This window comes from Myotis yumanensis, unplaced genomic scaffold, assembly GCF_028538775.1.
Source record: "Myotis yumanensis isolate MYYU_CA2020_CCGP unplaced genomic scaffold, mMyoYum1.0.hap1 SCAF_5, whole genome shotgun sequence".
Classification (NCBI taxonomy): domain Eukaryota; kingdom Metazoa; phylum Chordata; class Mammalia; order Chiroptera; family Vespertilionidae; genus Myotis; species Myotis yumanensis.
Genome location: NW_027223756.1, coordinates 51,242,586 through 51,255,780, shown reverse-complemented (window position 1 = coordinate 51,255,780; position 13,195 = coordinate 51,242,586). Strand labels below are relative to the sequence as shown.

The 13,195-nt window shown below is 34.6% G+C and overlaps 1 protein-coding gene across 2 annotated transcripts in view; it reads left to right on the top strand.

Moving 5' to 3' along the window:
• ANAPC10 (anaphase promoting complex subunit 10) overlaps positions 1–12,766 on the top strand; it is a 59,803-nt gene extending 47,037 nt beyond the window's left edge. For both annotated transcript variants that reach the window (XM_070415251.1, XM_070415249.1), the window contains one exon: positions 12,461–12,766. In XM_070415251.1, the coding sequence (XP_070271352.1) occupies positions 12,461–12,691 (231 nt within the window). In that variant the 3' untranslated portion in view covers positions 12,692–12,766. The remainder of the gene's footprint in view (positions 1–12,460) is intronic.
• The last annotated feature ends 429 nt before the right edge of the window (positions 12,767–13,195 follow it).

The window sequence follows — 13,195 nt, the reverse complement described above, 5'->3', positions numbered from 1 at the left end:
TAGAGAAAAACACATAGCTTTAGAAATTATTTTAAACATCTTGAATCTCTAAAAAGTAGTGTCTTTAAGTTCATTATATTTTCACCCTTCTTGTTCTGTATCTCAAACCCTGTTGTATAGGTTCGATAGTCATTGCAGTGAGCTGTTTTTTGAAAGGTAACAACTTTGACAGAGCATAGTGCTCTACTGAGGATGGAGCATGTTTGTTGTCCTGCATTCTTGCTTCATTTACCAATATATGACAAGTATTGTCTAAAGCACCATTATATCCTTGAATCTAAAATGGCTGTTTGTTAGTTGGTTGGTTGGTTGGTTGGTTGAGGTTTGGATTGTGCCAGAGTGGGGGAAGTGAGAAATATTGGAAAAGACAGAGGAACAGTCATTCACTAACAGATTTTGACAATTGCTCGCTCTCTCTCTCTCTCTCTCTCTCTCTCTCTCTCTCTCTCGGTAATGATGCAAACCATATATTTTATTAAAGAACCCTCAGAGCAGTATATTAGTCTTTCTTAAAGAAAGCAAATGTTTTCAAATGCTTTAACAAATTTAGTGAACCACTATTAGGGCTTGGTCTTTTAAAGGGAAAAAAATAATTTTAGCTTACAACTCATTAGGGGGATATGAGTCACCAAAAGTGAGCTAGAGAAATTGTGCAGCATCAGCCTTCATTGTAATACAGTAGAAGGATGTTAACATTCCTGTTGCATTTTTTAAAGCATCTTTTACATTGTAAGAAAAAGACAATCAAATTGTTAAGTGGGCTTCAAAAATAGTAATAAAAAAAGATTTATAATGGAAAGAATTGATGGTATATTTCACCTAGAGTAAGAAAGACAATGTGTAATAAGGGATTTTGTGGTTTTACAGCTCAGTGCATGTGTTTGAAAGCTGTTCTCTCAGCAACGTGGGTGGCAGGTTATGCTACCATATAATGTATTGTAGTTGGCTCTCCACACTTGTCAGGGTTAGTGTTCAACCACTCGGAAAATTTTCCCATTGTTCTATCATGTGAACCAAGGCTAGTGTTGAATTCCCAATAACTTACCAAAAAAAGAAAGTTTAATTAGAAAGTTTGAAATTTGATTACAACTTATTGTTTCAATATAGTGCTACATATATTATAGATTTTTGCAATTATTTTTCATTCAAAAAGATATCCTAATCAAGATTTTATTCTTTTTAAAGTAGGTTTCACAGAAATCTGTACACTGAATCGTGCCCTTTTTTCTGTATTAACACTCTGTTTCCATCTTAAGCATTTTGCTTTAGATGGACCATGGCTCTTGGCAGCTAGTGCATTTTTAGCAAATAATACTGTTTCTAGTAAGGGTTGCAGAGAAAGAAAAAAAAACTTAGTGTGAGGTCCTTGTAAACTGAACCTTTGGAACATTACTTTATTTCTTTTCTTCCCCCCTTTTGTGCTTCTTCTGTATTTGTGTAATGGTTATAAATTACATCCTTTGAAAAGAATTAAAAACATTTTGTTTTGTTATTTTTGTAGTTGATTTTTTTTTCTTTACCTGTTATTTTAAAGATACACAGAGAAATAAGCAATTATGGTATTGAAATTCCATTGTGCCAGCACCTCCAGAGCATAATCCAAAAAAAACAGAAAACCGCCTGCTGGGTTGTCTGCAGTGTGCTTGTGTGAACATCAGTGTCTGCTGTTCACACATCATTTTTTTTACTGAAAGTTCCTTTTGGAATAAAGACTCTGTGTTTTCTGAGTGTAGTGAAACATTTGTTGGTCCTTATATTTTAAATTTGTAAGGATTTCTGTTTATAGTCTCAGTTGTCATAGATGTATATTACATGATTGTCACTGGCACATTAAGAAGTAGAGAAAAGGCTTATATGTTTATAGACTATAAAATAATGAAAAACTTTAAATGAAATTATAAAGTATTGAGGTAATAATGAGATTTTTGGAATATACTTATATATATATGTATGAAGAAGGATTGATTTACATATTGACTTTTGCCCCTTAAAATCTATTTTATTTATGAAGTAAAGTGTATCTTGGCTAAGTGAATATAAAAATGTTATAAAATTGTCCTGTATTTCACTTGAAATTCAGATACTTAAATATGGTGGCTTCTTAATATTGAGTTAGAAAATTTTTTTAGTTGACCCTACCTAATCAAGGAATATATTAGAAAGTATATTATAGATCCTTACATAAATTTTTAACCTTATTTACTTTATTCATTTTTATTCTTATTATGCTGCTGGATATCATATTAGACACACAGCAAACTTGCAAAATGTAGTCCAGTGTGTTGGCAGTCTGAACCTTTCACTCAAACTTGCAAAACATCAAGAAGAGAAAGCATTTACAGATAATAGAGAACTTCAGGTTTAAATTTGTGAAATGGAAGTTGATGCCCAGTCTCTTTGAAGGTTTATTTGAATCATTCAACATCATTTGTTTTTTTCTTAGGAACTTTTCACATAGAAGTTATACACGTCTTTGCTGAAACTAGGTTTTTACCCATTTGAACTATTTTTCATTGAGAGAGAATTTCAGGTTTGTTTGCTTCTGAATTTTACTCTGAGTTTCTTAATCAATTAAAAGCACTTTTACATTTCATAATCATTATATTAATCTTTTAATCATTGTTTCTTCTGATTATTAGAATGAGATTACTGTCTATGTGGGACCAGTTACTACATTTAGTCAATAGGTCCAGTAGGCAATGATACTTGCTAATCTCTCACATGATTCTCCTCAGTGTGCTTTTTATTCGTCTTCACCTTTCTTTTAGTCCTATAGGTGGAAAAGATTGTCATCTAAACAAGTTATATCTGGCATGTGCCTCCAGGGAAGGGGAGGAAAGGCATCAGTTCCTTAACTTGCTAGTTTTATAAGGGCCTAAGACGCCTGAGTCTCCTGATTGCCAGGAAGCCTAATTGCTCACAGGGCAACTTGGCACACTGCCATTTCCCCACTGGGCTGTCCACTGGTGCTTGTGAATAGAACAGGAATGTCTTTACTTTTCTACTCAGTTGTCATTGATTGCAGTTTGAGGAAACAGGTTAACATTTTTCTCAAAATGATAGTAATTTACATCAAGATGAAATCAAACTTCATAACATCTATGTAATAAGTAGTGGAGTTAGTTTAGTACTTTAAAAATTCATATTAAATACAGTTCATTACTTCTTACTCTAAAATATTCATTTTGTATAATTCCACCTTAACTATTCTAGACAGATGTTTTAGATTTGCAGAAACACTTGAAAGTAAATTATGAGGTGGCTTTTTGTACTTTTACAAACAAAATTTATTATAAATATGAGTTAAGGGACCAATGGAAATCACAGATCTTGCAAGCAGAATGTGTGTGTGTGTTGTGGGGTGGTAGTTAGTCCAGCTGCTTTGAAAACTTGTTTTTGAGAATACCAGAGATGCTCGCATTTAATCTTTAATATAACTAGAGATGTGTGTTGTGTTTTCACCTCTGTCTGGACTTGTAACAAGCACTTTGTGTGTTCCCATTGTCATGCTTTATGTCGAGGCCCCATAACTAATAGGAAACAATGAGGGTTATGAGGTTTTCATTTCTTTTCTTCCCAATCCCCTTCAGAGTTCCACCTGTCTTTAAAACATATACAGGATTATAGCTTTTTGAATTTCTGATATTTATTCACTTGTTCTAATATTAGAATATATTCTTGTTTTATTTTTATTTCAGGCAGACATACTCGAAGACTACTTTATTACTTTGATGTTCAGAGTTTTGGTAGGAAATTATTTTCAAATCCTGACTTAATCCTGCACTGGCTAGGTAACCCTCAACATATTATATAACCTCTCTGAACTTAAGGTTCCTCAGCTACGAATTAGGGCTGTGGTGTTGGGATGATTAAAACAAATGTATGCTGCCCTGGGCAATATGGCTCAGTTGGTTAAGCATCATCCCATGTACCGAGAGGTTGCAGGTTTGATTCCTGGTCAGGGCACAGGCCTAGGTTGCAGACTTGATCCCCAGTAGGAGGTGTGCAGGAAGAAGCTGATTGATGTTTCTCTCGTTGATGTTTCTCTCTCTCTTTCCTTCTCCCTTCCTCTCTCTTTAAAATCAATAGAAACATATTTTTTAAAAAGTATATATATATATATATCAAATGTCTGGCATATGGTAACAGCTTAGTAAATGGTAGCTGAAAGGTGCAAGGCCTTGAAAACTGGTGATGTAAAAGTACCTACTTGTATGCTTTTCTTTGTAATCTCATGAAATTGGGGAGTTTTAGCTACATATACTAGTAACTCTTGGTTATACATTTATATCTTTGAGTTGATAAAGATCCAAGAGCATGGGCTTTGGAGTCATGTGAGTTTCTGCTCTGCAGCCTAACTATGAAGCTTGGAAAGTTAGCTTCTTTGTGCCTCAGGTTTCTTGTGCATAAAATGAAGGTGAAAATAGTATATTTTATAGAGCTATTGCAAGGCTGGAGTAAAATCAGTACATGTGGAGTAAAACTCAACTATGATTATTTCATAGAAAAGGAAAAGTCATAAAGCCAGAAAACTTGGTGGATTTAGCCTTAATTAATGGATGTCTCTCTCATCCACTCCTAAATATTCCCATTACCTTTCTTTCCAGTCCCCTTCAGAGCTCCACATCTACTTAAAATGTATTTAGGATTATATTGCAGTTAGAATTCTGCTTTGTATTCATTACTTGCATGGAACTGTGATGTCCTTGCAGTAAGAATCTTTGTATGTCTCTTAATCAAATGTATCTGCTGATTTTGTCACTTGCTCCTCATAAGCTTGCCTTAGTTTTTTAGCAGTTCTTGATTGTGAAAATATTTTCTAAAGGCTTTATTTTTCTACTGAACTTTTTTAAAAAAAGTAATTGGGTCTCCTTTTGCTTCTACTGGACTTTTAAAATAAGCAATTATTTACTTAGTGGTCAAATGATTTATATAAAAAGTATTTTATAGTGATTTTTTTGGGATATTAAATTCCTCATTTCCCCCATCTATTTTTCAGTGGTTTATAATCTAGTGGTAAGCCATCAAACAGCCTTAGATATATTACCGACTTGTGTACATAAAGTCTATCTTTAACCTCTCCTTATTTTGAGAATTTACTATTAAGATTTAAGGTGATGGAATGACTATACTTTTTAATTTGCTATACCTTAAGAATTACTCATGCATGTGAAAAGTCTAAATTTGTGTGTATGTATATATATATGTGTGTGTGTATATATGTATATGTGTGTGTGTGTGTATATATTTTAATGTTTTTATTGATTTTTAGAGAGAGGAAGGGAGAGGGATAGAGAGATAGAAACATCAATGAGAAAGAAACATGTGCCCTGATTGGGAATTGAATCAGTGACCTCTTGGTTCATGGGTCGACGCTTAACCACTGAGCCACACTGGCCAGGCCAAATTTGTATATGTTTGCATAAAGTTTTCTCATATCAACTGAACATACAAACATTCTGTTTCATTTTTATTCTAGGATAAAACATAAATATCAAATGTAAGGGAAATGTACATTTATTTATTTTAGAGCCCACTTAATAGCAAATCATAATTTACCTGGAATATCAGGGTCTTGGGAAAAGCTATACCTCATTTATAGCATGAGAAGTTCTGCAACTGTGTGCTGGAGATTCTGCAGTTGTTTCTTTTGTGTACTTAGCACTCCCTCCTCCCCAAAGTCCATAAAACATACATATACAGTTTATATGTGTATATAACTTTTTAATGTAAGAAATAGAACTTTATGAGCATCCCAGAAGCTGGGAGTATACCCTCTTCCCTTCCCTGTCACAATCCTTTCCCTATCCTGTAGAGGTAACCACTGTGCTAACTTTTTGTGGTAATTTCTTTAGTTTTAAAAAATATTTTACCACCTTTTTAAGTTTAATTTTTAAGGTTTAAATATACTTTTATACAATAAAACATATGTACATATGTTAAAAGTCTGGAAGGACTGCAATAGCATTTATAACAATAGCACTTTTTTCCCTATCTAACATCCCCATCCTGATCCTTGGGAGCAATCCTCTTAGTTATTTTAGCCTTATTTGCTTTAATTTCTAAATAACATTTGTACACAGATATCTGTAATAGACATGTAGAATTCTAAATAAGGTGTATGTACATATCTATATTTAAAAACATGATCTAATGATATCTTACTGTGAAACATCAGGACTTAGCTCTATAATCTCATTTCTTCCCTAATATACTTTCCTTCTCTTCATCTTCTTAGTATAGTTTTTCATGGTATTTGCTGAAATTATTAAGCACATTTTCATTATTTTGACCACATATTGTTTATACCTGATTCATGTCATGTTCTATGCTTAAATTTCCTTTTTAGACATAATTTTATTTTTCTGGAATTAGTAATTGCCTCATTTCCCCCCCTTAATTAAAAAAAAATATTATCAGTTATCTAAATTCTCTGACAGATCTATAAAATACCCCTTGAAACAGTCACATGTACTCTCTTGGATCCACATTTTTTTCCTTTATTTTAAAATATATTTTTATTGATTATTTTTAGAGAGAGGAAGAGAAGGAAGGAGAGCAGGAGGGAGGGAGGGGAAGAGAGTGAGAAAGAGAAAGAGAGAAACATTGATCAGTTGCTTCCAGCATGCACTCCTACCTGGGACTGAACCTGAAACCTGGGTATGTGCCCTGACTGGGAATTGAACCAGCAACCTTTTGATGCACGGGACAATGCTCAACCAACTGAACCATACCAGCCAGGGCTTGGAAACTTTTTTTTCTGGGAAATGTTCTTTCTGGACCTCCAGCTCAGCTACTGTGTCAGTGTGTCAGTATACGTTCAATCAGAGAAGCAGAGCACTAGGGGGTGTGTGTGTGTGTACAGCATATATATGTGTCTGTATATATGTGTGTAGGGGACGTGTGTGGCAGTATGTAATAAGGGATTTATTACAGGGATTTTACCTTACACAAGTAGTTGATTAAATAAATCTATAAGCTGTTTTCATGTCATGATGCTGGAGGTTGAAGTCCATGGGCCCAGCTGTTGTCCCATGACAGTGAAGTGAGCCAGCAGATAGTAACATGTGTGATCTACAAGAGCTCCTACCTCAACTTGAGTGTGAAAAACAAAATGGCTGCTGCTTCACTTGTGCCCTCCTACTCATGTATGAAAATATTTCGTGTCCCATCTCACCAGAAACATGTGAGGAAGGGAATCCTGGGAAATGTAGTTTAGGTTAGGCCAAGAGTAACACATTACATAGCTACCAAAGATGGCCATGAGAAGGTTCTTCTTAGAAGTATGATCCATAGGAGTAACCGACTGATGGCCCCAGCTGCTCTTTGAAATCCATCACCACCACTAGTGCAAGACCATGCCTTCCACCAGCCATTGAGGGAGTACAGCAGGGGTAATAAACCAGGCTTATTCCTGGGGACTCTGGAATCCTGACAGGCAGCCTGGGCTTCAGGAGTCCCTGAGAGCCTTGCCCAACGTTTGCTGGAACTGCACTGCAGTCTAACATGGTCCACCCAGCCTTCCTTCCTTCCCTGTCTCCTTCCCCTGGGCTCAGCCCTGCATCACTGTCTGACAGCTTTTCCAGCCTTCCCTGGCTCCCTCCCCTTTTCAGTCAAAGACATTTGCCCTTATAAATACCTGGTACATCTATTCATGTCTTGGTGTCTGTTTCTCAGAGGACCTGGACTAACAGCTGTCTTCTTAAGATACCCCTTCAACATCATCCTGGGGGTTTCCTTCACCTTCTGTTTGGTTGATCTCTTGTTTTCTAGATCCCAGGTCGTCATCTTTTTTGATTTATTTCCTATTTTGGTGGACTGTATACTCCACATGGGAGGTAAAATTGTTGAAGCCTTGCATGACTGAAAACTTAATTTTAATCTCACCCTTGAGGATGATTTGGCTGGGTATGGAATTCTAGTTTGGAAGTAATTTTTTATCAATTTTAAGCACATTCTCCATTGCCTCATAGTTTTCAGTGTAAATGTTAAGGAGCACTTGATTTTTGATGCTTTGCATGTGACCTATTGTTCTTTGTAGAAGCATTTATAATCTCTTTATCCTTGATGTTTAGAAATTTCACGAGCTATACCATAGTTGTGTGTGTGTGTGTGTGTGTGTGCGCGCGCACATGTGATGTTTCCGTCATTGTGCTGGGTGCTCAGTGGATCCCATCAGTGAGGAGACACTTGTCTTTCAGTTCTGGGCGGTGCTCTTATGTTCTTTCATATTTTTCTTCTCTGTTCTCTCTTCTGACTTCACATTTATTAGCTGTGGTACCTCCTTTATCGAGTTACCAGATTTCTTATTTTCTATCTCTTGTTTCCTTATTTTTTCAAGCAATTCATTTCATTTCAGTTAATTAAAAAATTGTTTTTGCAGATACACACAACAGATGACCCATTTTTAATGAAATACAGTTAATATCTCTTTGCCATCTCTAATCTTTGGAATATTTTCAGAATCAGTTTTCTTCATAGTATAAATTTATTTTTGCATTATTGCAGATTATATGACTGAAATTAGATGAAAGACCACTCAAGACAAGACTGAAGAGGCAAGCAGGGATGAGCATTAACTCCAGGGCTGTGCTGTTCCCTTGCTGGTCCCTTCAGAAGTTGCCTCTTTCCCTGGCCAATTTTACTAAGTGGTTAGAGCATCTGCCTGGAGACTTAACGGTTGCGGGTTTGATTCCCAGTCAGGGGCACAGAACCTGGGTTGTAGGTTCGATCCCTTGCCCAGGTTGGGGCTCGTTCGGGGAGGCAAGCAATCAATGTGTCTCTCTCACACCGATGTTTCTCTCTCTCTTTCTCTCCTCCTCCCTCCCTCCCTTCCACTCTCTAAAAATGAATGGAAAAAATATCCTCAGGTGAGGATTAAAAAAAAAAAGAAGTTGCCTCTTAAAAAGGAGATATAAAATTTTAAATCACCAGCATATATCCACTTGAGGTACCTGAAGTCATCGGTCTGGATACAATTATATAGGACAATTTCAAGTATCCTATTGCCTTAGCATTAATAAGTCTTAACTTCTCAATCTTTAAATTTATGTCTTTACTGAATTACCAGTTATTTTTTGTCATTTACAAAATTCTCTTATCTTTTGTAAACCATGTTATATATTTTTGTACACAAAACTATGTTTAAACTATAATATTATATAAAGCTTTAAAAGCCTTAAAAATTTCAAATACAAATAGACATTGGTCAGGCACATTATTAGATGAGGAAAATCCAGAATATAGTATTAAGCTGTATTAAAGAATTGATATGGCAAAGTGAGGAATCACAGGTGACTTTGGCAAGATTGGTTTCAATGGGGGAGCAAAATTCAGATTGGAATGGGATACAGACAACTAGCAGGTGAAAAATTAAAAAACAACAACTTTTCAAATGAGTGATTGTGTGGAGAAAGGAGCCAAAAGGGGAAGATGGCAGAAAGAACACAAGGAATAAAAAAATATATCTTAGTGGTGATGAGATTTTCATTTATTGAGGTTCAACCAGAAATGGAAGGGAAAAAAGGAAAGTTATTTTGGCAAAATTTTGCCTTTTGTTAGTTTTCTGTTTAAAATATTTTTAAAAATATTTTTTGCATAAAATATCTTAATCTTTTAATCATTTTCAAAAATTTAAATTTATAGGTACATGAGGTTTTTTTTAAAATCTATGAAATAAGTTTAAATATGGCAGTATCAGAATAGTAACTTAAATAAAAAAAGAAGAATAACTTTATAGAGATGACTCTAAGAATTTCAAACTGGGCACAATAGAAGTGAAGTAGACACATGAATTGGTGTTTATGACTTCCAAGCAATATAGTTGATGGTGTAGCCATCTGAGAGGCATTAACAGCCATATGTATGTGTATGTATGTGTGTGTGTGTATATATATATATATATATATATATACACACACACACACTTTGTAATATATAGTACTTTAAACTTTATGATATGTTCGGAAGAAATAGTTAATTAATTGCATTTATTGAATAATTTACTACATTCATAATTCTGAATATATCATGCCAAAAGTTATATATGTTATAAAATCTTAATACAGGTTTTTGTACACTGAAGTGTTTAAAATACTCTAAAAATAACATTATATCTGTCAGAAATAATGGTTAAATTTGTCAAAAACATTACATTATTAAGGAGCTGAATTTAGAATCTTGGTTTCACTTTTTGTTCATTATTGAGATTCATTATTATACATTTACCTGGAGAATAGATTATTTCAACCAGAAGTGCTTTCTCCCTCCTCTAAACTCCTGTATATATTCTATAATAATAAAAGCGTAATATGCTAACATCCTTCCGGACGACCTTCCAGATGAAGCCGGGGCTGCGAGGAAAGCCCGGGTCCTGGGTGCCTGCTGGCAGCCAAAGGAAGCCCGGGTCCTGGGTGCCAGAGGGAATCCGGTGCTGGCAGCTGGGGGAAGGAAGGCCTACTCTTGCACCAATTTGTGCATCAGACCTCTAGTCTATTATAATAGTTTCCTATTTCTGCTATAACCAGTTACCACACACTTTAGTGGCTTAAAACAGCACAAATTTATTACTGTACAGTCTGGAAGTGAGAAGTCCAAAATGGTTCCAGTGGATTAAAATCATGGTGTCAGCAAGGTACATTCTTTTCTGGAGATTCTTTGGAAGAATTATTTCTTGCCTTTTCCAGCTTCTGGAGTCTGCCCACATTCTTTGGCTTGTGGTTATATCACTCCTGCCTTTACTTCTTCACATCTGTGTCTCTCTTCCTGTTTTAAAGACCCTTGTGATTACTTTGGGCCTACCCAAGTAATCCAGGATAATCTTTCCATCCCAAGATCTTTACCTTAATTACATCTGCAGAGTCCCTTTTGCTATGTTAACATATTCACAGATTTGGGGGAATGATGTGGGCATCTGCCTACTACATCTTTCTTCTTTTAATCAGACTCAGTGAATGTCAGAGCTGGAAGGGATATTGGATGATAACTTGTCCAATCCCTTTACTTCATGCATGAAGAAATTGAATGAAGCCATAGAGGATGTTTGTCTGCTTCTAAGCTTTTTTTTTAAGGTTTGGAATAGGCTTTGGGTTCATGCTTTGTATGCTTTAACTGTACTTAGAACAATACCTTGAACATTTTAAGTGCTCAATAACTATTTGTGGCCTGAATGAATAAAAGGTTAGTGATAGAAACTAGGTATATCTGGTTTCTGATGCACTCATTTTGAGTTAGTTCTAGTGGAAGTTTATAAAATGTCACTGACCGAAATGCCATGGGGGTAGAGATTCAATTATTCTTATATTTTGTAGTTAAAAGGGGGAAATCATTTAGTCTTGAACACCAACTACCTTCTTAACATCATTATAGTTCTCTTGCCCCATCTCTACCCACCCTCTTTCTTTAAAAAAATAAAAAAGCAAAGAAAGAATAAAGAAGGAAAGAGAAGAGAAAGAATGAAAGAAGATAAAAGAAAAGGAAGAAAAAGGAAGATATCATGGCTTTTATTTAATTGTTTTTCTAGAGTAACTCACGGAACCCCGAGTTAGAGTTTTTGACACTCATTGTCATTTGACTGTCTTGATAAGATAAACCTATATTTTTTGTGATGCATATATAATTCATTTGTACCCTTTAATTAAGCAATTAAAAAAACAATATATATGTTTTAGAAACTACTTTATACTTTAGGAAAACTTTTAGAAATGTTGGTTTACCTTTTGACTTACGGTTTTCCTTTCTTTGTGAAGTAAGGACAGTTTGGACTCCTGTTTAAAATAAAATTTAAATTTAAAAAATCTATCATTTCTTATTTAAAAACATTAAAGATCTAGATTTTAGATCATCATCAAGACTAGATAAATCACTTACTATTCCCAAGAAAGAAAGCTTTGTTTAATGCTTATTTAATAATTGATTTTCTCTTAATATTCTTATAATTTATATAGAATCTGATTGTTGTATGATTTTGGATGTATTAGGCATATTTCTTGAAATAAAATATATCAGAAGCATGTTAGATTATTTTCCTGCTTTTATCAACATGGTCTTCCATTGGATGTATACATTTATACATGTCTAATTCTAACACTAAGACTCCCTACTAAGATGGTACGTGTAATGTGTTTAGCACCTGTAGAAATAGACCATGGTAAAAGTGTCCAGTAACTGGTAATGGTTATTATCATACTGTCATTCTCTTGATGAGCAAGAGGTTAATTTTAACTCAACTTTATTTTTTTATTCTATTTTTTAAAAATTTGTAATTTTTCAATTATAGTTGACATACAATATTAGTTTTGGGTATACAACATAGTGGCATTTATATAAGTTACATGATCACCTTGATAAGTCTAGTACCCGCCTGACACTATCCACAGATAAGTCAACTTTAGAATGTATTCATTATAATAAATTATATTCATTGGGTGCAAGCCTAATCTGACTTTTCTTTTCCTGGCAGCAACTTGAATTGGTGGAACCAAGTGGCTGGATTCATGTTCCCTTAACTGATAACCATAAGAAGCCAACTCGCACATTCATGATACAGATTGCTGTTCTAGCCAATCACCAAAACGGAAGAGACACCCACATGAGACAAATTAAAATATATACACCAGTGGAAGAGAGCTCCATTGGTAAATTTCCTAGATGTACAACTATTGATTTCATGATGTATCGTTCAATAAGGTGACCTGGAAACAGAAGTCATTAAACATATCTTTGTTTTCTCTAGTCAGTAAATATATCTGGTATCTTTATTGAAAAATCCTCAGTTGTTTTACAATTTTTGTATGCTTTGAAAAGTATTTTATATTAGCTTTAAAAAATAACATTTGGGTCATACTTCTTTATTTTCTTTAACATATAATAACACTCACATATTTTATATTAAAAATGAATTTGAGCCCTGGCCGGTGTTGGAGCATTGTCCCATACACCAAAAGGTTGCAGGTTTGACTCCCAGTCAGGGCACATACCCAGTCTGGATGCCTGCAGGAGGCAGCCGATTGCTGTTTCTCTCTCACATCGATGTTTTTTTTTCTCCCTTTCTCTCTTTCTCTCTCTTCCCCTTCCTCTCTCTAAAATCAATTTAAAAAATAAAAAATTTGAAGCCAATCATTAAATTTTTCCTCATTCCAAAAGAAAACCAGTTGAACTGAAAATTTTAGGATTTGCATAATTTTTTACTAACCAA